The sequence below is a fragment of the Bidens hawaiensis genome, unplaced genomic scaffold (genome assembly GCF_021521415.1).
Source record: "Bidens hawaiensis isolate Kalapana, Puna unplaced genomic scaffold, B.hawaiensis_p1.1 tig00027321_1, whole genome shotgun sequence".
Classification (NCBI taxonomy): domain Eukaryota; kingdom Viridiplantae; phylum Streptophyta; class Magnoliopsida; order Asterales; family Asteraceae; genus Bidens; species Bidens hawaiensis.
In genome coordinates this window covers 48,711-75,419 of record NW_027494417.1, presented here as the reverse complement: position 1 = coordinate 75,419, position 26,709 = coordinate 48,711, and the positions used below count along the sequence as shown (strand labels likewise).

Genomic DNA, 26,709 nt, shown 5'->3' with positions numbered 1-26,709 from the left:
GGTTTTGACAGAAAAAAACCGGTTATTAACCGGTCCGGTTATTAACCGAACCGGTTTTTTTCCGGGCCAAAAAAACCGGTCCGGTTAATAACCGAACCGGTTTTTTTAAAAAAACCGGTTTGTGCACCTCTATATCACACTACAAGAATTTGACCCTATACAGACAACACTATTGCGACCACAAATTTCGTCGCTATATATTAACATGTAGCGACGACATGTCGTTGGTATAAAGATATCGTAGTTTTTGACCAGTTAAACCCTAAAGCGATGACACGTCGTTGCTAAAATTTCAATTATTTTCTTTTGGATTCTCTTTAAATTATAGAATAACAGATAATCATAAACTTAAATTTTTTGACTGGTTGGTAAACTCTGTAGCAACGACTATCCTCGCTACAAATTAAATATTCTTTTGATTTTTTTTATATTATATATTAAAAACTTAACAAAAAATTATTACCAGATGAACCCTTTAGTGCTGACTATGTCGTCGGTACAAGTAAACTTATGTATTTATTTTTTAAATTATAGAAAAATAAACTTATAAAGATTTTTACCAGTCAAACCCTATATCGACGGATGTGTGTCACTACAAGTTAAAATATTTATTTTTTTTAATTATAGAATGATAAAAATAAAAATTGTCATCATTTTAATCATTTTTTGGTTGACCAACACATGCGAGAAAACATCCCTTTCACTCCACACTTCATCATACAATATAACCCAAGTATTTTACTAATTTGGTTAAACATACATTTTGATCTTCATCCAAAGCGTTAACCATGCCTTATAAGAGCTTTAATTTCCAATTTGCCGAAAGTTGATTGTCCAATGCATGGTTTGAATGTAAGACATACATACTCATAGTGAAAAAAGTCTTTCAAATAATATTGTGAAATATAAATATTATATATTTATAAAATTGTGTTTAAATATATATATTTATAAACTTATCTTAAGTTTATAATTATTAACAACTTAACTTGGCTAAGTTTTTAATTAATCTTCAACAGTGATTTCTTCATCTTCATATTAATGTAGAGATCACCATTATACACTTTGTAGTCTTGATTCAGTGTATTGATTAATTAACTAATCTTAATTTTGAGTGTGTAGTCTTGATTAATTGTTTTGTTGCTTAATTATGAATTAAGGAACATGCATGTGATATATAGTTATCAATGATGAATTAATAGTATTTTATTTTATATTGTCCTAATTGAGCCCTTATCAAAACATTAAGGTTGATTAAAGTTTAAACCATTGTTTTCCCGACAGATTATTTTTATTTAATTAGTTAAATAATATAAATCAGATAAAGCTCGATTCATTAAGGAATTATCTTGTTAAAGCAATTATTACTATATAATAAATAAGAAGTTTGGCGTCGCAAGTGCCCTATTGGGCCACTTTGCAGCATCGAACTTGTCCGTAAATTTTGTTTTTGTTTTTTAGTTCAGTCACCGTAACGATATCCGATCTGGTATCATATCTCTCCATGTTTATTCCCTACCATGTTTTATATCAGGATTAAAATGAAAAAAAAAACTAATTAATCAATAGTAAATTCACATCTAACTGAGCGAAACATACATGTGATTTTTCACATTTGAAAAATATAAGCATACATAATCTCATTCCATACATCAGGCACACCAGGAAGACACCAATGTATACAATCTGAATAACTACTTGGATTGGACAATTGTTCTTCACTCGGTGCACCCCATTGCTTCCTATAAATTGAAGGATGGCCTTCCTTTCTGTATTCTGAAAGTTGAGTTATGTTGATGAATTCAACTTTCAAACCTCTTGTTTTTAGTTCATCAATGGTATTTTCTACTATTCTCATCATGTTTGGATCTGTTTTGTTGCCGGTATACCCCTCCTTCTTAATCAATTCAGTCTCACCATAACAATTTTGGCCATCAGATCCGCCCCATTCTTCTGCCCTACAATCGATAACACATGTTTTCTTCCTTAGAGTTAAACATTTTATCACCATTCAATCTTATAAGTTCAATAATATGTTAAACTATATTACATAGTTTGAATTATTTAAAATTTAATTCGCACGTATAATAATATATATTTCCTCCGTCCCATTATAAGTGTTCACATTTCTTTTTTTATTTGTCTCGTTACAACTTACAAGTGCCTATTTCAAAATTTATTAGCCAATTTTCAAGTTTACTCTTAAACACACACAACTAACATTAATAAACAATATTGATGGACCCACTTTTCAAGTGCATTATTGTCATTTGGTAAGAAAAAAAATTAATCATTCAATCCACCTTAAACTTTGTATTTTTCAAGCATTGACACTTATAATGGGACGGGGAGTAGTTAAGGTAACCATATATAGCAAACTTGATGCTAATGAAGTTCTTACTTTTCATGAACAGGTGACATGCTGATGAAAAACAATCGAGTCTTGGCTCGATCAACATGTATCTCTAACCAATCTGACCATGTTTTAAAGGCCATTTCATAGCTACGTACATTCTCCACTTCTTTATATATTCCATTTTCATCTTTAAACGAACCCCACCTAATAGTCATTAAATTCAACATCTAGCTTGATAATTAATTATTATTTACTTTCTTTAAGCAACATATAATATAATTGTAATTAATAAACAATAATATTATTGATGTTTCTCCAACCATGAAGACTTTATGTACAGTTATTTGATTGATCAGTATGAACTTACAAGACTTTGATATGGGGTTGTTTCCACCAAAGATAGGAATTAAAGACTAGTATATCTGCATCAGTCCAAACCCTAGCATGCTTTTCAATGGACTGTGTCCGGACGATCCTTTCAGGTAATTTATGGTTCACCGGGTCGTCTGAGTTAGACTCAACTAACAATGGTTCCCAATAGAACTCGATTGACGCGTTGTAACCCTACATTTAGTCGTATATTCGCACAAAAAGATTAAATATCTCCAAATGCATGTTAAATTGGTTAGTTTGAATACATATAGAGTTAGGCTTATTAGTTACTTACAAGAGCTTTATAGATGATTAAGTTGGAACCAGTATTGTTCAGGAGTTTCATCTTTGGGTCAAGAATGGATGAATCTAAAAGACAAACCATTGAAACCCATTGTCCTCTATTTAAAGAGTCACCGACAAACACCATCCTCTTGTTCCTTGGCTCCTCCAACAATCTTGTTGCATTGAATCTAATATGAAACACAAAAAAAATAAAAAATAAAAAATAAAAAATTCTAGCGTAATCGAGCACAAGAAATCAAAATCATTTCAAGTCACTTTAATCCAGATCAAGAACCAAGAAATTGACTACATTCAACATTGGCTAATGAAGAGGTAGGTCCCAGCAGAGCCCAGTTGGACCCGCAAGACTCACCTTGAACAGGGACGTCTGCGCGGTTGGACCCGCAAGACTCACCTTAAACAGGGACGTCTGCGCAGTTGGACCCGCAAGACTCACCTCGAAGAGAGACGTCTGCGCAGTTGAACTCGCAAGACTCCTTAGAGGGACGTCTGCGCAAAGACCAACTGGATCCGCAGGACCAACCATGCTCAGAGACGCGACGTCCTTACGCGCAGTACGCAAGCTGTTCCCGCAGGAAAAGCCTCCCAATGGTGACGTACTCCGCCTGTTCCCGCAGCTACGGATACTAGCCATCAGGGAAGGCTACCCGCACAGCAAGGCTACACGCACAAGGCACTAACTCTCAAATAATTCAGTAATGTCACATGAAGAGGGAATGAGCAAGCCGGGAATACTCCCGCCCAAAGCCGGGAATTCTCCCGCCCAAATGAGCCAGTCCGTATGCTACTGGAGGACCTTTTGTACTATACCTGCCAAGGTATGGACAAAATATCTGACCAAAGCTGCGACAGCTCACTGACATCAGTACGACGAGCAGCACGCTCTAGTACTTAATGTCACTATCAGCCGCTGCCTACTCACCAACCCTTGTCGTGGCATGTACATAGCCTGCAGTTGGTGGAAAAGGAATAGTACACAGCCGGCCATGTCACTATCAGCCGCTGCCTACCCACCAACCACCAGCACGGCACGTGCGTAGCCCACAGTTGGTATAAAAGGAATATTATACAGCCGGCTGTACCTTCTTGGACACCTACCTTCGGCTATAAATACTCCAACACCTTGGAACGGTATCATCATCTTCTCTCTAGCTATTTCTCTTAATATACACTTATATTCAAGAGCAATCTAGTCTGATTCTCACGCCGGAGGGTGGTCACAAGGAGGTACCCCCCCTTCTCAGTGACGAGCTCACGGTGTCTGTTTTGCAGGTCATCAGAAGAATAACCATCTTGCCGGACCTAACCCTCGTGGGAAACATCTATTTAACCCCCAGATTATCCGTAATCTGCCGGGGTCGATTAGTGTTTCTTCATTGGCGCCATCCGTGCATAAAAGCTAGAACTTATTCTTTTTCAGTTTTTTCAAAACTTCTGGAAAGATGGTTAACGTTACTCCGGTCCCGAGGCCAGCGAGTGACCAAGAAACCCCGGTAATCACAACCCCAGCTACTGGGAGGAACACCGGCGAGTACACAAATTTTACGAACACTACCCCGGTTACTCAAGCCGGGGCAAGTGCAGTAAATTTTACGAACACTACCCCGGTTACCCAAGCCGGGGCAAGTGCAGTAAACAATCATCCTCTGGGATTCATTGATACCCAGGTGGAAAGACAACAGAAGAGGCTCCCCCGCCAAACACTTGAACAAGTTAAAGCGTGGGCGGAAGCACGTCAGAAGCAATTCCAAGCTGAGTTGGACGAACGCTTACGTTCCATCCAACAGGCTGACGAATTTGGAAGCACTCGACAACAGCTCAACATGAGCAGTGAGTGCGAGTACTCGGACGATGATCGGGAGGAATCCGACACCGACGCAAACCCTCGCCATAGGGCGAAAGGGAAGCGTAAGGAAACGGACTTCCAACCGAGAAGGAATTTCGAAGAAACCTTCAAACCAAGGAACGCGGGGGGAAACCCACGTGACTTCTCCAAAACCTTTAGACCAACTGCTGGAAATGCGGGAACGTCCAAGTTTGCAAGGGACATTGCGGAAGCAATCGCCCGAGAAGTGCCAAACAGATGTCCAACATCGGCACTTATGATGGTATATCCTGACCCAGACGATCATTTGAACAGATTCATAGCGGGGGCAACCGTCAGCAACTGGACGGAACCCACGTGGTGTTATATGTTCCAAATGACGCTGGTTGTAGCAGCCAGAGCAAGGTTTGACCGTCTACCGGTCCACCACATCTACTATTGGGCGGACTTCCAGCAGAAGTTCAGCCAACACTTCAGTCAACAAATAAAGTATACCGAAGAGCAATGGACGATCCTCAACTGCATCCGAGAGGAAGATGTCTTTACTAGACTTCATCACGCGCTTCAATTCAAAGAAGCTAAGTCTGGGCACTATTAGCGAAGATCTTGTTCTCGCTACTTTCATCCAGGGCGCGAAGGACCCAAAGCTCATCCGCACCTTAACGGGTAAAGACGGCATGCCATCCACGTGGGATGCCATCATGACAGCAGCTAAACGATTCGCGGAAACGGAAAAGCAACTGGGTAGAGATCTTCCCCAGAGCACAAACCTCTACACCCAGAAAACAAGAGAAAACAACGTCCACACCGCCCGACTAAACAAAAAGAGGAAGCTAGGCATTTGGCAGTCAAAGGTAAACTTTGACACCTCATCCAGCTCTCGCCCTCGGTTAGGCGGAAAGGATAACATGCAGTCGTCGAACCGGAACTCCAGATGGACGCCACTCACCAAAAGCGTCACCGAGATATTCGCCACCGAGAGGCTCCCATGGCCAGAGGCTCCAATTATCCGACAGCGTCCAAACGCTGATCAAAGCAAATTCTGTGACTTCCACAGGACAAGAGGCCACACCACCGAGGAATGCTTAGACTTGAAGGACATCGTCGAAGCATTTGTCAGAGATGGGAAACTCACGCACCTCGTGGCGTAATGAACGCTGAGCAGGCTAATGCGTGTAGAACCCCAGTTGGGGAAAACACGAATGAAACTGCAGCTTCAATGTTGGAGACTACATACTGCGTAAACAACGAGATTCCGAACCAGGTGAATATCGGCTCGAAAGGCTCAATGACACCCCCATCCCAAGAACATGGGAGTTCAATTACACAGGTTGCATGTTAATCAATTCCAAACTTGTAAAGAAAAGGCCCAGAGCCACTTATAATGGAAATGATTCTTCTTCACATTGACGCTGATGATCTTACATTTATACTTATGAACTTTCCAGACTGATATGCCGGTATTCACCGCATAAATAAGTGGGGAAGTAAGTCGTTGCGTGTGGAAGGCGGCAAAACCCGCATAAACACAAAACGGCAAAAATTTGTAAGAGATGAGGACAACCTTCACGCAGGTCAGTTATAGGTAAAGTTTGGTCATCCCACTAAATGAAAGTGACGGTCCTACCCGCACAATCATGATAGAGGAAACTGAACATTAACCTATTGACAACCGCGCGTCGAAAGGTTTAACTTATTCAAAACACTGATATGCCGGTATTCACCGCATAAGTAAGTGGGGAAGTCGTTGCGTGTGGACGGCGGCAAAACCCGCATAAACACAAAAAACGGCAAACCTTCACGCAGGTCAGTTATAGGTGAAGATTGGTCATCCCACTAAATGAAAGTGACGGTCCTACCCGCACAATCATGATAGAGGAAACTGAACACTAACCTATTGACAACCGCACGTCGAACGGTTAACTTATTCAAAACACTTGGAAAATTGCTAAGTTAAACTAAAGTATGCACGAGCAAATCATATATTGTTTATGCGGCAAAACAAGTGCCAAATTAAGCTATAATATGCATGAGCAAGTCATATAACGTTTATAAAGCAAGTCATCCAGTGAAATTGGCGGTCCTACCCGCACAAACATTTATATCTCATAAAAAATTCAAACATTACAAGAATGGCCGGGTATCTACCCGCCTACAGAAATATAAATCTATCCTAACGGTGGGAAGGGATCTCAAGGTTCAAGCTTCAGGACCACTCTCTCCAAACCCACTTGTACCCGCACCATCAGTTGGCTGTGGCGGTTCAAGGAAAGTCTTGAGAATGGTTAGCCCATCATCAGCAGCAGCAATTTCGTTCACCTTCTCCACCACCGGATGCGGGAAAGCAGCATACTGGTTCACTGCTTGTTCATAGGCAGCTTCAGTGTCCACGTCATAAAGAGGGAAGTTGGAAGGCGGGATGCCCTTCTCAACAAACCCTAGACCAAGCAAGAAACCAGCCTTTTCCCCATCCTCATGGGAAGCGCTGAGGGCTGCACTCATGGCATCGTCATAAGATGTGTTCGTGAAGATCCGATGCACAACCTACAACAAGGAAAAATACAAAGTATCAAAACCTTTTCTAAGTACAAAGAAAAGCGTAAAGATCTCATGAAGCTACGCATACCTGCGACAACGCTTCTCGTAGAAGCCATTCCTTGGTGATCAGAGTGTGACATCTGACCCGATCCGACCCGACCCAGGTACCCGTTTCTCTGATCCGATCTCTTTCTTTTATGATTTAATATTTATTTTTACTTATATTTTACTTTTAATAATAATATATATTTTCCTTCCCGCCTCTTTCTCTCTTTTCCTTCCCGCCGTCCCGTCCCTCTTCTCTCTTTCCGCCTTCTTTTCCCTCTTGTCGCCGTCCCGCCCTTAAGCCTTGAACCTCTGTCCTTTGTTCCTTCCCGCCTAAGGTTGTCTGCGCAGCTCCACGCGCCGGACTCTTTACAAGGAAGCCTGCGTGAAGACCACCTGTTACTGCGATACGCGAGACGAACTGTCCCCGCAGCGCGCTAAGGATTTTAGTTCTTCCCGCGGCGCGCTATGGATACTGTTCTTCCCGCGACGCGCTAAGGAATATAGTTCTTCTCGCGACGCGCTTAGAATTGAAGTTCTTCCCGCGGCGCGCTTAGAAATATAATCCTTCCCGCGACGCGTTAAGGTTGGTTCTGTCTGCCTTCGCGCTCGCGCACTTTTGCCTTCGCGCTCGATGCCTTCTCGCGTTTAACCCTTGAGTCTTTTCTCCTGTTTAATCTAGCCGTTTGCTTTTGTGATCTTATTTTCTGTGCTGTTGACCTAACCTGTCTTATGTCTGAAAAGTTACTTTCGGCGCAGCATGCGCACCAACCCCATTGGTTGGCAGAAAAAGTGACTGACATTATCTTTTGAGATCTGCTTTTCCATGCTTGACCAGTACCTTTATCTGACCCTCCCATGCCTGTTTACTGTTCCCTGTCAGCTTTATCTTGCCCCCTGCAGCTGCCATATCTTTTGATATCTTTTGCTTTTGGAATCTTTTACTTTTTGAGATCTTTTCCCCTTTTCTAGGGATTGTGTTCCCTAGGGTTTCTCTATAAATAATAATATTATTTTCCTAACACATCACACACAAACACTTAATCTCTCCTTTTCTCTCTTGCTCCTTGCTCTCTCTGCCGTCCTCCTCTCTGCCTCCGTCTTCCTCCCTGTTCTACCCTGCTTTTCCGGTAATATATATTATATAATAATTTACTTATTAATTATGCTAACTTATAATCAAGACATTAAAACAAATCGTTAAAACAATAATCTTTAATTATAGGTTAACTTTGCTTGTTTGGTTCTTGCTTTACCTATCTTCACACCGATTATCAAGTGAGTAATCTCGTACCTAATCCCTTTTATTTTTAATGTTTTGGGATGTTCATGTGTTCATACAAACTTAGAGTCTTAAACTGTTTATAAACTTTAGTCGCGCAGTATCCCATGTGTTGAGGACGTAGACTTGGCTGTTTATTTGTATGTGTGGATCATTAACCGTCTTGTCGGTCTATTCCGCAGTTCTCATGGTACCATTAGATGAACACGGGAGAACTATCGTTTATGATTTTCTCTTTTGTTTACACATGCACAGTTTGTCTTGTTTGTGAGCTCAATTGTGAGCACGGGCAGTCATGAATCTTAGAGTTGGTCCCGATCAGATTACACCCCTGTTGAAAACCAGACATACACATGTTGCGCGCAGATTTATTGTTATCTATGTATTAACTATTAAACTTGATTTCTCACCAACATGCAAGTGTTTGACGTTTATTTTAACACATGTTCAGGTTTGCAGTAGCTGTTTTGGAGCTTGTGGACACGTAGGACGTTTTTACTTTTGGACCTAGATTAAAATGTATCAAGACAAGTTATTGTTGTTCGAATATTTTGCCTTATAATATAATGAATTATGTTGACTTATGTTATCTTCTGTCTACCTTGCGCGTGCGCGAATGAATGTATTTATTAAATATTGACACCCAATAGTGTCACGAGTAATGAAACAATATGTGGCGCCCCGATGTATAATCCGCCTTTGGTCGGGGTGTTACACAGAGCCCCCTGGAGGGCAGCTTGAGCTTGGTTACGGGCGGGTTCGGCTTCATTTTTGTTAAGGTTGGCAAGCAACACTTCCTTGGCAGCAGCCTCTTCAACGCCCTTTAGCTTACGCTCAGTGTGGTCAAGCATACCCCTCTGATCCAAGATCTCTTGGAGCTTCTTGGCGTCTTCCATGGCCAAGGCATCATGAGCCTGCTGGAGCCTCTCTAGTTTGGCTTTAAGCTCCTCATTCTCAGCGCGCAGAGGCTCAGCAACAGCTTCAGCTTTGGTGGCCCTCTCGGTCGCGTTCCGCGCAGTTTCCTTAGCCAACCTAAGCTGTTCGTTAACAGCTTGAATAGCCTTGGAACGAGACTCGAGACGGGCCTGAACTTCAACCTCGAGGGCCTTGAAGGCCTTTTCCTTCTCCGCAGCAACGGCGGAAAGTCTCTTGTTCTCCTCCCGAATGGCCCGCGCCTGAGCCACTTCTTGGATACGCGTCGCCTTTAACTTGTCGTTTTCACGACAAAGCAACTCGACGCGCGGCTGCATCCGGGCAAGGAGAATCCAAAGCTCATTTGTCAGCCTACCCTCCTGGTAGCTAGACAAGGCTTCCCCCAACGCGCCACTTGGGGCCGCGTGACGCGCCCACTCGACGCAGTCCACAGCCGTCCGAAGGGTTGTTCCCCGGGGGATGTTCCACCATGGAACATACACCTCATTGGAATCCGACACTGTAAAAACAAAAAACAGTTAGGAAAAAATGATATATATAAAAAAAAAAAAGAGGCCAAAATAACCCTACGCCCCTGTAGGGTCGACAACAGGCCGGTAGCCGCCGAACCCATCACCCGAACCTAAGGGATATCCATCCAAGAGGTTAGGCAGATGGGAAGGAGGCAGAGATTGGCTAGAGGCCCCAAACATACCTACTGAACCGGCCGGAGACGAGGTAGTCACCGGTGCCGGAGGCACGGTTGAAGCCGCCGCGGTAGAGACCATCGGAGGTGAACTCACAACCGTGGCCGCCGCTGCGGAGGAGCCCGCAGAAAAAATCACCGCCGGCTCAGTGAAGGATGCAGTGAAGATGGCACTGACAGCTGGCGGAGATGACGTCACAATTGGAACAGTTGCCTCAACCGGGTGAGCAACTGAACCAACATTTGAAACAGGCGCGGCCGCCTGGGTCATCGCCTCGGGTAGGTTGACCAAACCTACCGTCATGGGTCGAGAGACGCTCCTCCCCGCTCCACTCTGGAATGCGGTAGCATCCACGCCTGCATGAAGACGATATTAAAAACAATGGCGGAAAGAATTGCGGGTAAGATTAATTTACACTTACGAGTTTTCTTGAGCTTGAAGGTTCTGACAGGCGGGGACGAACCTGATGGAGCCGGCCTCTTCACACCGGTCACCGTCGTCGTACTGGGCGGATCGGAGGTGACAGCTGTCTCAACCTCCGGGACAGTTGTCTCACCACCACCAGGGTTCCCCGCCACCTCCTCACTTTCGGTCTCCGAGTCAGACCGGTTCCCCTGATCGGCGGTGGAGGCAACCTTCGCCTTGCCCTTCGCGCCAGCTGCCTTCTTCCTCACGAAGAAAGGACCGTCTGCGGATTCCTCATCAGAAGATGACAAAATTAGAGGAATTCCAGCAGAGGTTTGAGCATGGAGAGGACGGGGGTTAAAGAAACCCTTACCTGGCCGCGTGGCGCTCAAAATCTCGTGGCCCGGCGGGTAGACCTCCACGAACCTATCCGCCGTTTGCTCCAAGATGGGCAACTCGTTCTCGTCGAGAGCACGAGTACCCAGCCGAGCGGGACCACCGCTCTCACGCGGTTGCAGAAGCGACTGCAAATTGTTCCCCTCTGAAAATAAACAGAAAAGTAGTTATAAGAAAAACCCTAAATCAGCAAAAAGATATGAAGCATACCGTAAGGGATAAAGTTCAAACCGTATTCGAGGACGATAGGAATCTGTGGCGCCTCTGCCCCAGCATCCTTCCATACCCGGCTCATCCCAAGCATCACCATCCCAGACTCCGCAAAGCGGTAAACCGAAGTCTGGATCTGGGAGATCTTGGCGAACCATTCCGCCTCTTGGTAATTGGAGGCGTGAAGGCTAGGGAGCGCTCTCCCGTTCTTGAACGTCATCGCAATGGGGACGACGCGAGCGGAGACATAGAAAAACTCCCGCTTCCAAGAACGAAGACTGCGCTCGGTAGCGCAGATCTTCAAACCCTTGATCCGATTGACCAAGGTATAGCAGCCCTGGATGCACCTCTAGGAGTAGAAGGTCATCAGGCGGTCGACGCGGGGCTCAACGCCCAGAATATGGCACACCCATTCAAAATGGCGAACCTTTGCGATCGCCATCGGGTGCACCTCCGTTAGGTGTACACTGTGACATCTGACCCGATCCGACCCGACCCAGGTACCCGTTTCTCTTATCCGATCTCTTTCTTGTGTGATTTAATATTTATTTATACTTATATTTTATTTTTAATAATAATAATACATATTTCCTTCCCGCCTCTCTCTCTCTTTCTTTCCGCCGTCCCCTCCCTCTTCCTTCTCTCTTTCCGCCTTCTTTTCCCTCTTGTCGCCGTCCCGCCCTTACGCCTTGTTTCCCTCTTTCAACTCTTTGCTTGTCCTTTGGTTCTTCCCGCATAAGGATGTCTGCAGCTCCACGCGCCAGACTCCTTACATGGAAGCCTGCGTGAAGACATCTTGTTCCTGCGATGCGTGAAGAGAACTCTTCTCGCAGCGCGCTAAGAATGCATGTTCTTCCCGCAATGCGCTAAGAATGTATGTTCTTCCCGCGATGCGCTTAGAATTCCAGGTTCTTCACGCAGCGCGCTAAGGATTTGTGATTCTTCCCGCAGCACGCTAAGGTTTGTTGTGCCAGCCTTCGCGCTCGCGCACTCAGCCTTCTCGCGCTTGACCCTTTAGTCTAGTCTTCTGTTTATTCTAGCCGTTTGCTTTTGTAATGTCTTTTCTTCTGAGCTGTTGACCTAACCTATCTAATGTCTGAATAGTTACTTTCGGCGCAGCATGCGTACCAACCCCATTGGTTGATAGAAAAAGTGACTGACATTATCTTTTGAGATCTGCTTTTGCCATGCTTGACCAGTACCTTTATCTGAACCGCCCATGCCTTTTTTACTGTTCCCTGACAGCTTTATCTTGCCCCCTGCAGCTGCCATATCTTTTGATATCTTTTGTTATCTTTTGTTTTGTCTTGTTCTGTTTGTCTTGGAATCTTTTCCCCTTTTTCTGGATTTATGTCTCCTAGGGTTTCTCTATAAATAATAGTATTATTTTTCCTAACACTACACACACAAAACACTTACTCTCTCCTGACCTCCTCCTTGCTCTCTCTGCCGCCTCCCTCTCTGCCTCCGTCTTCCTCCCTGATCTGCCCTGCTTTTCCGGTAATATATATATATAATAATTTACTTATTAATTATGCTAACTTGTAATCAAGACTTAAAACCGATCGTTAAAACAATAATCTTATTTATAGGTTAACTTGTGCTTGTTTAAAGTTGGTTCTTGCTTTATCTTACACCGCATCGTTTATCAAGTGAGTAATCTCGTACCTAATCCCTTTTTATTTTTAATGTTTTGGGATGTTCATGTGTTCATACAAACTTAGAGTCTTAAACTTGTTTATGAACTTTAGTCGCGCAGTATCCCATGTGTTGAGGACGTAGACTTGGCTGTTTATTTGTATGTGTGGATCATTAACCGTCTTGTCGGTCTATTCCGCAGTTTTCATGGTACCATTAGATGAACACGGGAGAACTATCGTTTATGATTTTCTCTTTTGTTACACTTGCACAGTTAGTCTTGTTTGTGAGCTCAATTGTGAGCACTGGCAGTCTTGTCTCTTAGAGTTGGTCCCGATCTGATTACACCCTTGTTGAAACCCAGACATACACATGTTGCGCGCAGATTTATTGTTATCTATGTATTGTATTAAACTTGATTTCTCACCAACACGCAAGTGTTTGACGTTTATTTTAACACATGTTCAGGTTTGCAGTAGCTGTTTTGGAGTTTGTGGACACGTAGGAAGTTTTTACTTTTGGACCTAGAATTAAAATGTATCAAGACAAGTTAATGTTGTTTGAATGTTATAATTTATAATATATTGATTTATGTTTGATTTATGTTCTTTATTTTCCCCGCTGCGCGTGCGCGATAAAATGTGTATTAATAAATATTGACACCAATAGTGTCGCGAGTAATGAAGCAATATGTGGCGCCCCGATGTATAATCCGCCTTTGGTCGGGGTGTTACAGATTGGTATCAGAGCTCGTTGACTTTAGGATAGGTGGTTAGACGTAACGGCCTAGAATACCTAAGAGTCCCTTCTCGCGCATGAGAGAAATCTCATGTTTGCACGCTTATTGTTAATTACTCGTTATTTATGAATATGCTCGCACTTGCGCAGTATATGATTTTATGTTTTATTTCGCGATATTTCGATTTTTGCTGAATTTCGATTTTTATTGATTTTACTTACATATTCGTTTGTTGGGATTGAAAATCCGAAAAGTCATGGTGATACATGAATAGTTGATTTTCAATTTCCATTTACGATTATGTTCTGAGGTTGGAGACTTGAAAAGTCATGGTGATACATGAATTGTCAACCTCCAATACTCATTTTCTTGTATGTTTAATATTGAAGATTGAAAAGTCATGGTGATACATGAATCGTCAATCTCCAATACTCGTTTGCTCGTATATTTTAAATTGGGAATTCGGAAAGTCATGGTGATACATGAATTGTCGATTCTTGATTCGAATTTGTTACCTTTATTAAGTCTGCATTTAGGATCATTTATTTTACTTTAACTGTTGACTGTAACTGACTCCGTGAAACCAAGCTTTATAAGATTAAAACTTTGCGCTAAAACCAAGATATTAACTAAAATTAAAATTTTTATAGAATGCCTCCGCTATCTCGCCGATTTCAGAGAAGAGAAGCCTCGCGCATGCGTAGACAGCAACGTTCCCAGGAAATGGCCGCCGTGATAGCCCAAGCCTTGAGCCAAAACAATACCTCCAGTTACAACATTAAGTCCTTTAACGCGGGTAACCCTCCAAAGTTCACAGGTCTTGAAGGAGCCACCGTGATGCTCCAATGGCTCGAAAAGATTGAAAACACTTTCCTCCATACCCAATGCCCCTCAGACAGACGAACCCTATATGCTTCCAGTGTCCTGGAATCCAGAGCGCTTACATGGTGGAATGGAGTAGCTCATGCGCGTGGCGCAGAGGCTGCTTCTAGCATGACATGGGAGGAATTCAAGGAAATTCTTACGCGAGAATTCTGCCCTCCCATCGAAGTTAAGCGCCTGGAGGAAGAATTCTGGAACTTGAAGCAATACAGCGGAGAAGCGCGCGAGTACGCGACGCGCTTCCATGAACTAAGCCTGCTTGTCCCTCACCTTGTTACCCCTTCCCGCCGAGCCATAGAGAAATTCCTTGGGGGTCTCCCCATGGAAATTCAAGATTCTGTATGGGCCAGAAACCCAGTTACCCTCTCTGACGCCATCGAATTGGCCGCTGTGCTCAGCGACAACCATGTCAGAGCAGGAACCCTGTTCCTGCGGGGAACAGAAAAGACCAAACTCACCAAGACTGTCCCTGAACCAACAGAAACCAAACCTGAACCCTCAAACCGTAACAACCTCAAGCGCAGGCGCAAGGCCTATGCGCTTACCAACCCGCCCATTGTCCAGCAACCCGCATACCAACCCCCAGTTTACGCGCCTAACCCTCTGTCAGCTTACCCAACTCCCCCTGTAGTTCACAACTATGCCCTAACCAATCCAGCACTCCCTGCCCCGCCAACTAAGAAACCTTACACAGGAAACCATCCCTTTTGCCCAACCTGTAGATTTCACCACCCAACCCAAACCCCGTGTCGACTTTGTAACCGATGTGGCCGTACTGGTCACACTGCTGAGAACTGTAGAGTCCTTCCCGCCAATCCAATTGCGCCAACACCACCAGTCTACCCGCAGAACCCACAATCAATCTACCAAAACCCACGACCCAGATCGTGCTTTAACTGCGGTGATCCCAGTCATTTCCGGAACGCGTGCCCGAGACTACAAGTGCAAATCACACAAGCGAATCCGGTGAACCAGATTTCAAACCAAGTGACGCGTGGACGAGCTTTTAACATAACCGCGCACCAAGCGCAAGCGAATAATGACGTAGTTAATGGTACATTTTTGCTTAACGGATTTTATGCTTCTGTACTTTTTGATACTGGCGCCGATCGAAGTTTTATCTCTCGCGCCTTCGAGCAGAAGCTTGCGCGACCGCGCAACGATTTAAAAGAAGATTTTTCAGTTGAATTGGCTAACGGTGAAACTGTTTTAATTAACTCGGTGATTAAAGATTGTACGCTTAACCTTAACGAAAACGATTTTCTGATCGACCTCATCCCCATGCCTCTTGGAAGCTTTGATGTTATTATTGGTATGGACTGGCTCTCGCATAATCGCGCCGAAGTTAATTGCGCCAAGAAGTTGATTCGCATTCCTCGAGAAAATGGTGATCTTCATATTTACGGCGAAAAACCCTCCAGTGGTCTTAAACTTATGTCTTGCGCCGAAGCCCAAAGACTCATGCGGAAGAAGTGTATTGCATTTCTAGCCCATGTGGTTAAACCTGCTGAAGAAAAGAAGCTTCGCGATATCCCTGTTGTGCGTGATTTCCCTGAAGTTTTTCCTGATGATCTTCCTGGTATCCCTCCCGCTCGTGAAGTCGAGTTCCGTATTGATCTTGTCCCTGGTGCTTCCCCCGTAGCCAAATCTCCTTACCGTCTTGCGCCCGCTGAGATGCAAGAATTGGCAAGCCAACTTCAAGAGTTGACTGCTAAAGGATTCATTCGCCCTAGCTCTTCGCCCTGGGGTGCTCCGGTGTTGTTCGTTAAAAAGAAAGATGGATCGTTTCGCATGTGTATTGATTACCGCGAGTTGAACAAACTCACCATTAAAAACCGGTATCCCTTACCGCGTATTGACGACCTCTTTGATCAACTCCAAGGTGCCTCTTGTTTCTCGAAGATTGATCTCCGCTCTGGCTATCACCAGTTGCGCATCCGCGATGAAGATGTTCCGAAGACTGCTTTTCGAACTCGTTATGGCCATTTTGAATTCTTGGTCATGTCCTTCGGTCTAACCAACGCACCCGCTGTTTTCATGGATCTAATGAATCGGGTGTGTAGGCCTTTCTTGGATAAATTCGTGATTGTATTTATCGATGATGTTCTGGTGTATTCTAAGACCAAGGCCGAGCATGAGCAACATCTCCGATTGGTATTGCAAAAGCTCCGAACCGAGCAGCTCTATGCTAAGCTTTCCAAGTGTGAATTCTGGTCTGATGAAGTACAGTTTCTTGGTCACGTTGTAAACAAGATGGGTATTCATGTCGACCCATCCAAGATTGAAGCAATCAAGAACTGGATTACGCCATCCTCTCCTTCTGAGATCCGTTCCTTTCTGGGCTTAGCTGGTTACTACCGGCGATTTATTTCGAACTTCTCAAAGATCGCTTTGCCTTTAACAGCTCTAACGCACAAAGGTAAACCGTATATTTGGGGCTCGAAGCAAGAAGAAGCCTTTCTAACGCTCAAGCGTTTGTTGTGTGAAGCTCCTGTTCTTGCGCTACCTGAGGGTAATGATGATTTTGTCGTGTATTGCGATGCATCCAACCAAGGTCTTGGTTGTGTTCTTATGCAACGAGGCAAGGTTATCGCTTACGCATCGAGGCAACTTAAGGTTCATGAAAAGAATTATACAACTCACGACCTCGAACTTGGTGCAGTTGTTTTTGCCTTGAAGATCTGGAGACACTACCTTTATGGTACTAAGTGTATCCACTACACTGACCATAAAAGCCTTCAGCATATCTTTGATCAAAAGGAACTTAACATGAGGCAACGCCGATGGAACGAACTCATCAGCGATTACGATTGTGAGATCCGGTATCATCCTGGTAAGGCTAATGTGGTAGCCGACGCGCTCAGCCGAAAACCCTGTCAGCTTAACTGTATCTTGCCGCGCACCCAGCTTCACTTCGCGCCGATTCAAAGCAACCTTGAATCGCGTATTCGTGACGCGCAGCGCGCATCCATCAGTAATGATAACCTTCGCGCCGAGTTAGCGTGTGGCGCGGAAGCGCACTTTGTCCCTAATATGAGTGGAATTCTCTGTTATCTTAATCGCATCTGGATTCCCTTTGATGAGAATCTTCGCGCAGATATCCTGAGTGAAGCGCACAAATCTCGGTATTCTATTCATCCCAGCGCTGATAAGATGTACAAGGATTTGCGCATTACTTATTGGTGGCCCGGTATGAAAAAGGATATTGCTGTGTTCGTAGCTAAATGTCTGACTTGTTCTAAAGTGAAAGCTGAACACCAACGCCCATCTGGTTTGCTCGAACAACCAGAAATTCCTACGTGGAAATGGGAATGTGTAGCGATGGACTTTATTACCAAGTTACCTTTGACAGCAAGCAAACATGATAGCATTTGGGTAATAGTGGATCGATTGACTAAGTCTGCTCACTTTCTGCCCATTCGTGAAAACTACCGTGTTGAGCAACTCGCGCAGCTTTATGTTAAGGAAATTGTCTGCCGCCATGGTACTCCTTTGAGCATCATATCCGATCGCGATGGCCGTTTTATATCTCGCTTTTGGAAATCTCTCCAATTTGCGCTAGGAACTCGCTTGGACATGAGTACGGCATATCATCCTCAGACTGACGGTCAGTCTGAGCGAACTATTCAAACTCTTGAGGATATGCTCCGATCTTGTGTTCTTGATTTTGGAGGTAATTGGGATTCGCACCTGCCTTTGATTGAGTTTTCTTATAATAACAGCTATCATTCCAGTATTGGTATGGCCCCATTTGAAGCACTTTACGGTCGTAAGTGCCGCTCCCCGATTTGTTGGAGCGAAGTGGGAGAAGCTCAAATCACAGGACCCGAACTTGTTCAAGAGACAACTGATAAAATCGCCAAGATCCGTGATCATCTGCTGACTGCCAGGAGCCGACAGAAGAGTTACGCAGATCGTAGGCGAAAGCCTCTCGAATTTCAAGTTGGTGATCTTGTTCTCCTCAAAGTGTCGCCTTGGAAAGGTGTTGTCCGCTTTGGGAAGAAAGGTAAGCTTGCTCCTCGTTATGTTGGTCCATTCAAGATTCTCGCGCGTGTGGGAAAAGTTGCCTACAGACTTGACCTGCCGCCCGCGCTCAGTAATGTGCATCCAACGTTCCATGTATCCAATCTCAAGAAGTGTTTAGCTGACGAGAACCTTCACATTCCACTTGATGAAGTTCAAGTTGATGAAACTATGCATTTCGTTGAGAAGCCTGTTGAGATTATGGATCGCGAGGTTAAGCAAACCAAGCGCAGTCGTATCCCTATCGTGAAAGTTCGCTGGGAGTCCAAGCGCGGAGCCGAGTTTACATGGGAAAGGGAAGATCAGATGAAGATCAAGTACCCGCACCTGTTCTCTGCGCAACCTACTTCGAGATAAATTTCGGGACGAAATTTCTTAAAGTAGGGGAGACTGTGACATCTGACCCGATCCGACCCGACCCAGGTACCCGTTTCTCTTATCCGATCTCTTTCTTGTGTGATTTAATATTTATTTATACTTATATTTTATTTTTAATAATAATAATACATATTTCCTTCCCGCCTCTCTCTCTCTTTCTTTCCGCCGTCCCCTCCCTCTTCCTTCTCTCTTTCCGCCTTCTTTTCCCTCTTGTCGCCGTCCCGCCCTTACGCCTTGTTTCCCTCTTTCAACTCTTTGCTTGTCCTTTGGTTCTTCCCGCATAAGGATGTCTGCAGCTCCACGCGCCAGACTCCTTACATGGAAGCCTGCGTGAAGACATCTTGTTCCTGCGATGCGTGAAGAGAACTCTTCTCGCAGCGCGCTAAGAATGCATGTTCTTCCCGCAATGCGCTAAGAATGTATGTTCTTCCCGCGATGCGCTTAGAATTCCAGGTTCTTCACGCAGCGCGCTAAGGATTTGTGATTCTTCCCGCAGCACGCTAAGGTTTGTTGTGCCAGCCTTCGCGCTCGCGCACTCAGCCTTCTCGCGCTTGACCCTTTAGTCTAGTCTTCTGTTTATTCTAGCCGTTTGCTTTTGTAATGTCTTTTCTTCTGAGCTGTTGACCTAACCTATCTAATGTCTGAATAGTTACTTTCGGCGCAGCATGCGTACCAACCCCATTGGTTGATAGAAAAAGTGACTGACATTATCTTTTGAGATCTGCTTTTGCCATGCTTGACCAGTACCTTTATCTGAACCGCCCATGCCTTTTTTACTGTTCCCTGACAGCTTTATCTTGCCCCCTGCAGCTGCCATATCTTTTGATATCTTTTGTTATCTTTTGTTTTGTCTTGTTCTGTTTGTCTTGGAATCTTTTCCCCTTTTTCTGGATTTATGTCTCCTAGGGTTTCTCTATAAATAATAGTATTATTTTTCCTAACACTACACACACAAAACACTTACTCTCTCCTGACCTCCTCCTTGCTCTCTCTGCCGCCTCCCTCTCTGCCTCCGTCTTCCTCCCTGATCTGCCCTGCTTTTCCGGTAATATATATATATAATAATTTACTTATTAATTATGCTAACTTGTAATCAAGACTTAAAACCGATCGTTAAAACAATAATCTTATTTATAGGTTAACTTGTGCTTGTTTAAAGTTGGTTCTTGCTTTATCTTACACCGCATCGTTTATCAAGTGAGTAATCTCGTACCTAATCCCTTTTTATTTTTAATGTTTTAGGATGTTCATGTGTTCATACAAACTTAGAGTCTTAAACTTGTTTATGAACTTTAGTCGCGCAGTATCCCATGTGTTGAGGACGTAGACTTGGCTGTTTATTTGTATGTGTGGATCATTAACCGTCTTGTCGGTCTATTCCGCAGTTTTCATGGTACCATTAGATGAACACGGGAGAACTATCGTTTATGATTTTCTCTTTTGTTACACTTGCACAGTTAGTCTTGTTTGTGAGCTCAATTGTGAGCACTGGCAGTCTTGTCTCTTAGAGTTGGTCCCGATCTGATTACACCCTTGTTGAAACCCAGACATACACATGTTGCGCGCAGATTTATTGTTATCTATGTATTGTATTAAACTTGATTTCTCACCAACACGCAAGTGTTTGACGTTTATTTTAACACATGTTCAGGTTTGCAGTAGCTGTTTTGGAGTTTGTGGACACGTAGGAAGTTTTTACTTTTGGACCTAGAATTAAAATGTATCAAGACAAGTTAATGTTGTTTGAATGTTATAATTTATAATATATTGATTTATGTTTGATTTATGTTCTTTATTTTCCCCGCTGCGCGTGCGCGATAAAATGTGTATTAATAAATATTGACACCAATAGTGTCGCGAGTAATGAAGCAATATGTGGCGCCCCGATGTATAATCCGCCTTTGGTCGGGGTGTTACATACACCGTGTCTCTCCAAAAAACGGTACACAAACTTCGTCAATGGGAACCTGAGATTCCCATAGATGAAGAATGCAGCATACACCCCTATCTTGCCCTTGGGGGCATCATGCACCGTCTGGTGAGGCTCAGGAAACTCAGGCTCGAAGGGCTCGAGCATGAACTTCCTGACGATGTACTCATAAACGTCGACGGAAAGAGCACACTGGCACTCCCCCGCAGTACTCTTATCGTCCTTGTCAGACGTCGGGTTCTCGATGTACACGTCGGACTCCTCGGCAATAGCCTCAGGATCACGAATGGAAGACATGTTTCGGATGATGGAAAGAAGAACGATTTCAGGAGAATGCTCGACAAAAGTTAGAGTATTCGCCGGAAATCGCTTAGAAGATTAAGTGAAACTGTGAATTGAGATGCATCCTCTCCTCCCTTTATATACTCATCGCAATGAATGCGATGAATTTAATGCGGGAGAGACGGAAAAGCGCAGGTGCAATGAAACTATGACACGTGGAAAAAGCAAGCTGGCAACAGCTGTTGACAGGACGCGCGCCGTAAACTTCGCGCCCACGCGCCTGAAAACTCGCGCCCACGCGCCTGAGAAAGCGTCTGGAATGACCATATACTGTCACGTCACCATAACTTCATGCACGTCCTGAAACTGTCAGAAGAAACCGTCAGACCACGCTGACGTCCCTTCAACGGTTAGACTGTTCTTATCCTTTCACCAACTCTTCGAATTTCAAAAAAAAATTCAAAAAGATTCAAAAGTAAGCGGGACTATACCCCCTTACCTTGGCAACCAAGTAACTATAAGACAGGTGCGGGTACAGTGTCAAGGCAAAACCCTTCACATACTTAGCACATACAGGGAATTGAAGCCAAGAATACCTTGGCAACCAAGTAACTATGACAGGTGCGGGTACAGTGTCAAGGCAAAACCCTTCACATACTTAGCACCTGCAGGGAATTGAAGCCAAGAATACCTTAGAAGTAAAGTAACTATAAGACGAGTGCGGGTACAGTGTCAAGGCAAAACCCTTCACATAGCACTCGCAGGGAATTGAAACCAAGAAGGATCTTCTGGGCCATGCTTGCGGAAACGGAAATAACATCCCCGCATAGCGGGAACGTTGAGAACTAGATTGATTGAAGCTCCAAGATGGAATTGGTTGTTTAACATAATTGATCACTATGTTTAAAACTACCAAAACCTCATGGAGAATCTACACAAGTGGAACTCAACGCTCCTGACTTGCGAGGAGGTTACAGACCTACCCGCATCATACCCAAAGATCAAGCAGAAAAGTCGGGAATTTCTGCACGTGACATTAGGACTTCCGCGGGAAGAATCCCCATGGAAAACCTTAAAACTAAACCCTTTTCAAAACCCCTTTCTTAAGTCCAAAAGTTCACCTCACTTATTAACAATTCATGAGAAGAACATGGACTGGGGGGACTTGAAGAGGTAGGTCCCAGCAGAGCCCAGTTGGACCCGCAAGACTCACCTTGAACAGGGACGTCTGCGCGGTTGGACCCGCAAGACTCACCTTAAACAGGGACGTCTGCGCAGTTGGACCCGCAAGACTCACCTCGAAGAGAGACGTCTGCGCAGTTGAACTCGCAAGACTCCTTAGAGGGACGTCTGCGCAAAGACCAACTGGATCCGCAGGACCAACCATGCTCAGAGACGGGACGTCCTTACGCGCAGTACGCAAGCTGTTCCCGCAGGAAAAGCCTCCCAATGGTGACGTACTCCGCCTGTTCCCGCAGCTACGGATACTAGCCATCAGGGAAGGCTACCCGCACAGCAAGGCTACACGCACAAGGCACTAACTCTCAAATAATTCAGTAATGTCACCTGAAGAGGGAATGAGCAAGCCGGGAATACTCCCGCCCAAAGCCGGGAATTCTCCCGCCCAAATGAGCCAGTCCGTACGCTACTGGAGGACCTTTTGTACTATACCTGCCAAGGTATGGACAAAAGATCTGACCAAAGCTGCGACAGCTCACTGACATCAGTACGACGAGCAGCACGCTCTAGTACTTAATGTCACTATCAGCCGCTGCCTACTCACCAACCCTTGTCGTGGCATGTACATAGCCTGCAGTTGGTGGAAAAGGAATAGTACACAGCCGGCCATGTCACTATCAGCCGCTGCCTACCCACCAACCACCATCACGGCACGTGCGTAGCCCACAGTTGGTAGAAAAGGAATATTATACAGCCGGCTGTACCTTCTTGGACACCTACCTTCGGCTATAAATACTCCAACACCTTGGAACGGTATCATCATCTTCTCTCTAGCTATTTCTCTTAATATACACTTATATTCAAGAGCAATCTAGTCTGATTCTCACGCCGGAGGGTGGTCACAAGGAGGTACCCCCCCTTCTCAGTGACGAGCTCACGGTGTCTGTTTTGCAGGTCATCAGAAGAATAACCATCTTGCCGGACCTAACCCTCATAGGAAACATCTATTTAACCCCCAGATTATCCGTAATCTGCCGGGGTCGATTAGTGTTTCTTCAGCTAACCTAACAAATAATTATATATGTGATATACAAGAATAATTGTGGATTTTGCCTTTTAGTCTTTTACCTTCTTTTTTCTGCTTTTACTAAACAAGTTATTATAAGGTACATGCCATATTTGAGAGTGCACGTGAGTGTTTTTGTCACTACTTGCAAACTTGGCATTTAAGACCGAAATTTAACAACCAAAAAAATTTGCAAAATTAGCAACCGCCTTGCGACTGTTATCATAACAGTCGCAAAGTCGAGACTGACCAATATCTTGTCGCAAACAGTTGCAAGTTTTACGATCACCTAGTTCATCGTAATTCTGGCACAAAACAGTAATTCAAAATTTAAATATAGTAGACCAGTCGTAATTTCGGTCGAAAAACAGGATTAAATAGAAACTTTTGCGACCGTCTTTTTGTCCCAAATCGGTCTCAAATCGTTTCTAGTAGTTATTTATGTGTTTGAGACAGAGAGTGAGAGAGAGACCTTGGAAGGTCACACTGATTAGGTTGCCATCTCCAATATTGATAACTCAAATCCTCTCTTCCAAACTTGTTGCATGCCAATTGATCCGACATAAATTTGCATTCTTTCTCTTTGTAAAGAGGGTATGACTTGTTATCAAACACCCATTTCCCAGAAAACAAATTGCACTCCGAGTGCGAAGAGCCCGAAAATGTAACATCTACCATGACCGTAATCATGCTAAACGTGACATATTCACGGGACATGTAAACCGCTGCGACGAAAAACACAGCCAAAATAAGTGAAGCAAAAAACTGAATGATACTAAATTTTACTGATGCACCCCATGTTATGGCCACCAAATTTTGGTTTCTTGCCACCATTAAAAATATAAAAATTGATTCTCTTTAGAAAATAATTCGTTTTATGCAATTTCTGGCTTCCAAGTTGGGTTTTATCCTCATTTTAAGTTTCTAATAGTTGGTGAGGATTGGTGTATTGTTTTATAAGAAAATATAATTATGAGGATTTGATTGACGTGTTAGGAGTAGTGGCCAAGTTGGAAATGGATTGGTTTTGAATTAAGTACTCTTGGTCAAAAGGAATATAATAACTTTCTTGTTGGAAAGTTTGGAAGTTTATATTTTGTTCCATTGAGTTTCGTTACTCTTAAACTACTAAGCTAAATACATTAAAGACATAGGAAAATACTGATGTAACACTTCCGAGGGTCGATCAAGCTTACGTTTGTTTATTATCTAATAGGCGACACCAAATATGTCGCCTAGACTAATTGCAACATAACCTAGTGTCGCTACTAGCTTATCAGCGACAGTTCTATTTCTTGTATGTAGTTCCTTCGTTTGTTCGTTTTAAGTTTGTCGTTCATGTTATTGTTATAGGGCAGTGTTAGATTCGGTGACTTATTGTAACAGAATCATTAGAGCGGGGTTGTTAATGCAATCATCTTTGGCTTTTATCAATTGAGTTATGTTAGTTGAGTTGTTCGGTTTAACTCTTAATTTTCATCTTATGTCCCTATTTTGGATCTTGAATATCATGACAATTGATATTTCACATATCTGAATGAGTTTACTGCCAATCTCGCATTTGATCTAGAAATAAAGGAACCTCCGAATCCTTTGTCGATACAAAACAAAAATAAAAACTGTCAAAACAGTTGAAAAAGTTATATGAGATGTAACTTATAAAAAAAGAAAAAGAAGAAAAACATCAAACAACCATATATATAAATACAAACTCCTCAACAACATTGGAAAGGTTTGAAACCAAATCTTATCTGAAATATACTTTTTAAAATCCTTAAGGATGGATGGTTTTGGCAAGTAGGGGTGTTCAAGGTTTGATTCTAAAGTTTTTACGTCAAACTGTAAACCAAATTATTAGTAACAGTTTTTTAAGTATCAAAAACCGAAAGCGAAACATTGAAAAGACCGAACCATCACTAATGGTTAGTTTCATGGTTTAGACTACGGAGATTTATTTCATAAAGAATGGAATCCTAGACCTTGGGTAGTAATTAATGGTACACTAAAAAAAGAAAAATAACAGACCTTATTATGGTTTCATAGTTTTAAATCGAACCGTAAACATCCCTGCTGATAAGTGACGCGTCCTCTAATGTTTTTTGCTAATTTTTTTAATGTACTTATGTAAAGCAATAAATTAATAGATACCAAAATATTCAACTTTAAAACAAATCATTTAACTTAAAATATGCCCGTATTATTATGTATGACAATTAGCTTGTAATGACTTAAAACATTAATAAATGAAGTTGTTGATCGACAGATAATTTTAAGTAAATTGATGAAAAACTAAATTAAGAGATAGTTGGTTCTTTGCGGCCTTTTAGTTTATTGGTGTCGTGGGGTGGCAAGAGAAGATGGTTGGTGCCGTTGGGAGTTGGTGACATGTCTAAATAATATTCGTTAGCTTCAAGTATGTTTTATCTCTAATTTATCCTTGCAAAGAAAAAGAACAAGTCCACTTTTCATCTCCAAATATTATCCAAACAAAGTATGATCAATGTCTTTCTAAAAAGATATAATAACTAAATTCAGCACATTTCAATTTTTTCCACATATATATATAACCTCGTTTTTCTCCAAATATAAAAATTTGGAGTATTACATATTTATAACATAAATTTTTATAATTTGTTTGAACTAGTCTACTCTGCACATATTGTCTTAATTTAGTCATTATCAAAATATTAAGATTGATTAAAGTTTAAACCATTATTTTCCCAACAAATGGTAATATTTCGCATCGGTTGAGGAGTTGAACGAGACATTCTTTATAAGGAGGTGAATACATTCCCTACAATGACATGTTTTAAATCCATAGGCAATGGTGGTATGCCACGGTTAAAGCACACAATATCATGATGTGGTTACATTGGGCCATTGCATGGTTACAACATCGGTGCTTCACAGCGGGGCTGGCACATGGTGGTTCCGACATAGGATGGCAGTGGAAGGTGGTGACTGGTTTTGGATTATTGAGAGAGAGAAAATGACGAGAAAGATACTGAGCATGCGGCAAAACGAAAGCGTCGTTGGACTTGTTCTAGATTTATAGCTCGTCTAACCCTGTAGCAACGAAATATAGTCGGTATAAGGTGGAACATACTACGCCATTTAGTTTAAAGTTTTATTCGAGAATAAAGTAAAAGGAAAAAAGAAATAAAAGTATTTTTGCGATGATACCTTGTCTGTATAGGATACAAAAATCAAAAGAATATCAAGGCTTTTTATTTTACAA

The 26,709-nt window shown here is 43.1% G+C and overlaps 1 protein-coding gene across 1 annotated transcript; it reads right to left on the bottom strand.

Annotated features, from left to right (window-relative positions):
• Positions 1-1,609: 1,609 nt before the first annotated feature.
• LOC143575245 (protein trichome birefringence-like 34) lies at positions 1,610-24,409 on the bottom strand. Its single transcript, XM_077059669.1, has 5 exons — positions 23,944-24,409; positions 3,024-3,201; positions 2,724-2,920; positions 2,402-2,560; positions 1,610-1,958 (listed from the first exon to the last, which is right to left on the bottom strand). Exons 1-5 carry the CDS (start codon positions 24,303-24,305, stop codon positions 1,610-1,612), a joined length of 1,245 nt encoding a protein of 414 aa, XP_076915784.1. The 5' UTR covers positions 24,306-24,409.
• Between the last annotated feature and the right edge of the window lie 2,300 nt (positions 24,410-26,709).

Excerpts from the sequence above, each read along its gene's own strand:
- LOC143575245 (XM_077059669.1), bottom strand. The coding sequence starts at position 24,305 with ATGGTGGCAAGAAACCAAAATTTGGTGGCCATAACATGGGGTGCATCA. Across the intron at positions 2,561-2,723 it reads CAACCCCATATCAAAGTCTT|GTGGGGTTCGTTTAAAGATG; the intron begins GTAAGTTCATAC and ends AATGACTATTAG. Across the intron at positions 1,959-2,401 it reads ATGTCACCTGTTCATGAAAA|GGCAGAAGAATGGGGCGGAT; the intron begins GTAAGAACTTCA and ends TATCGATTGTAG.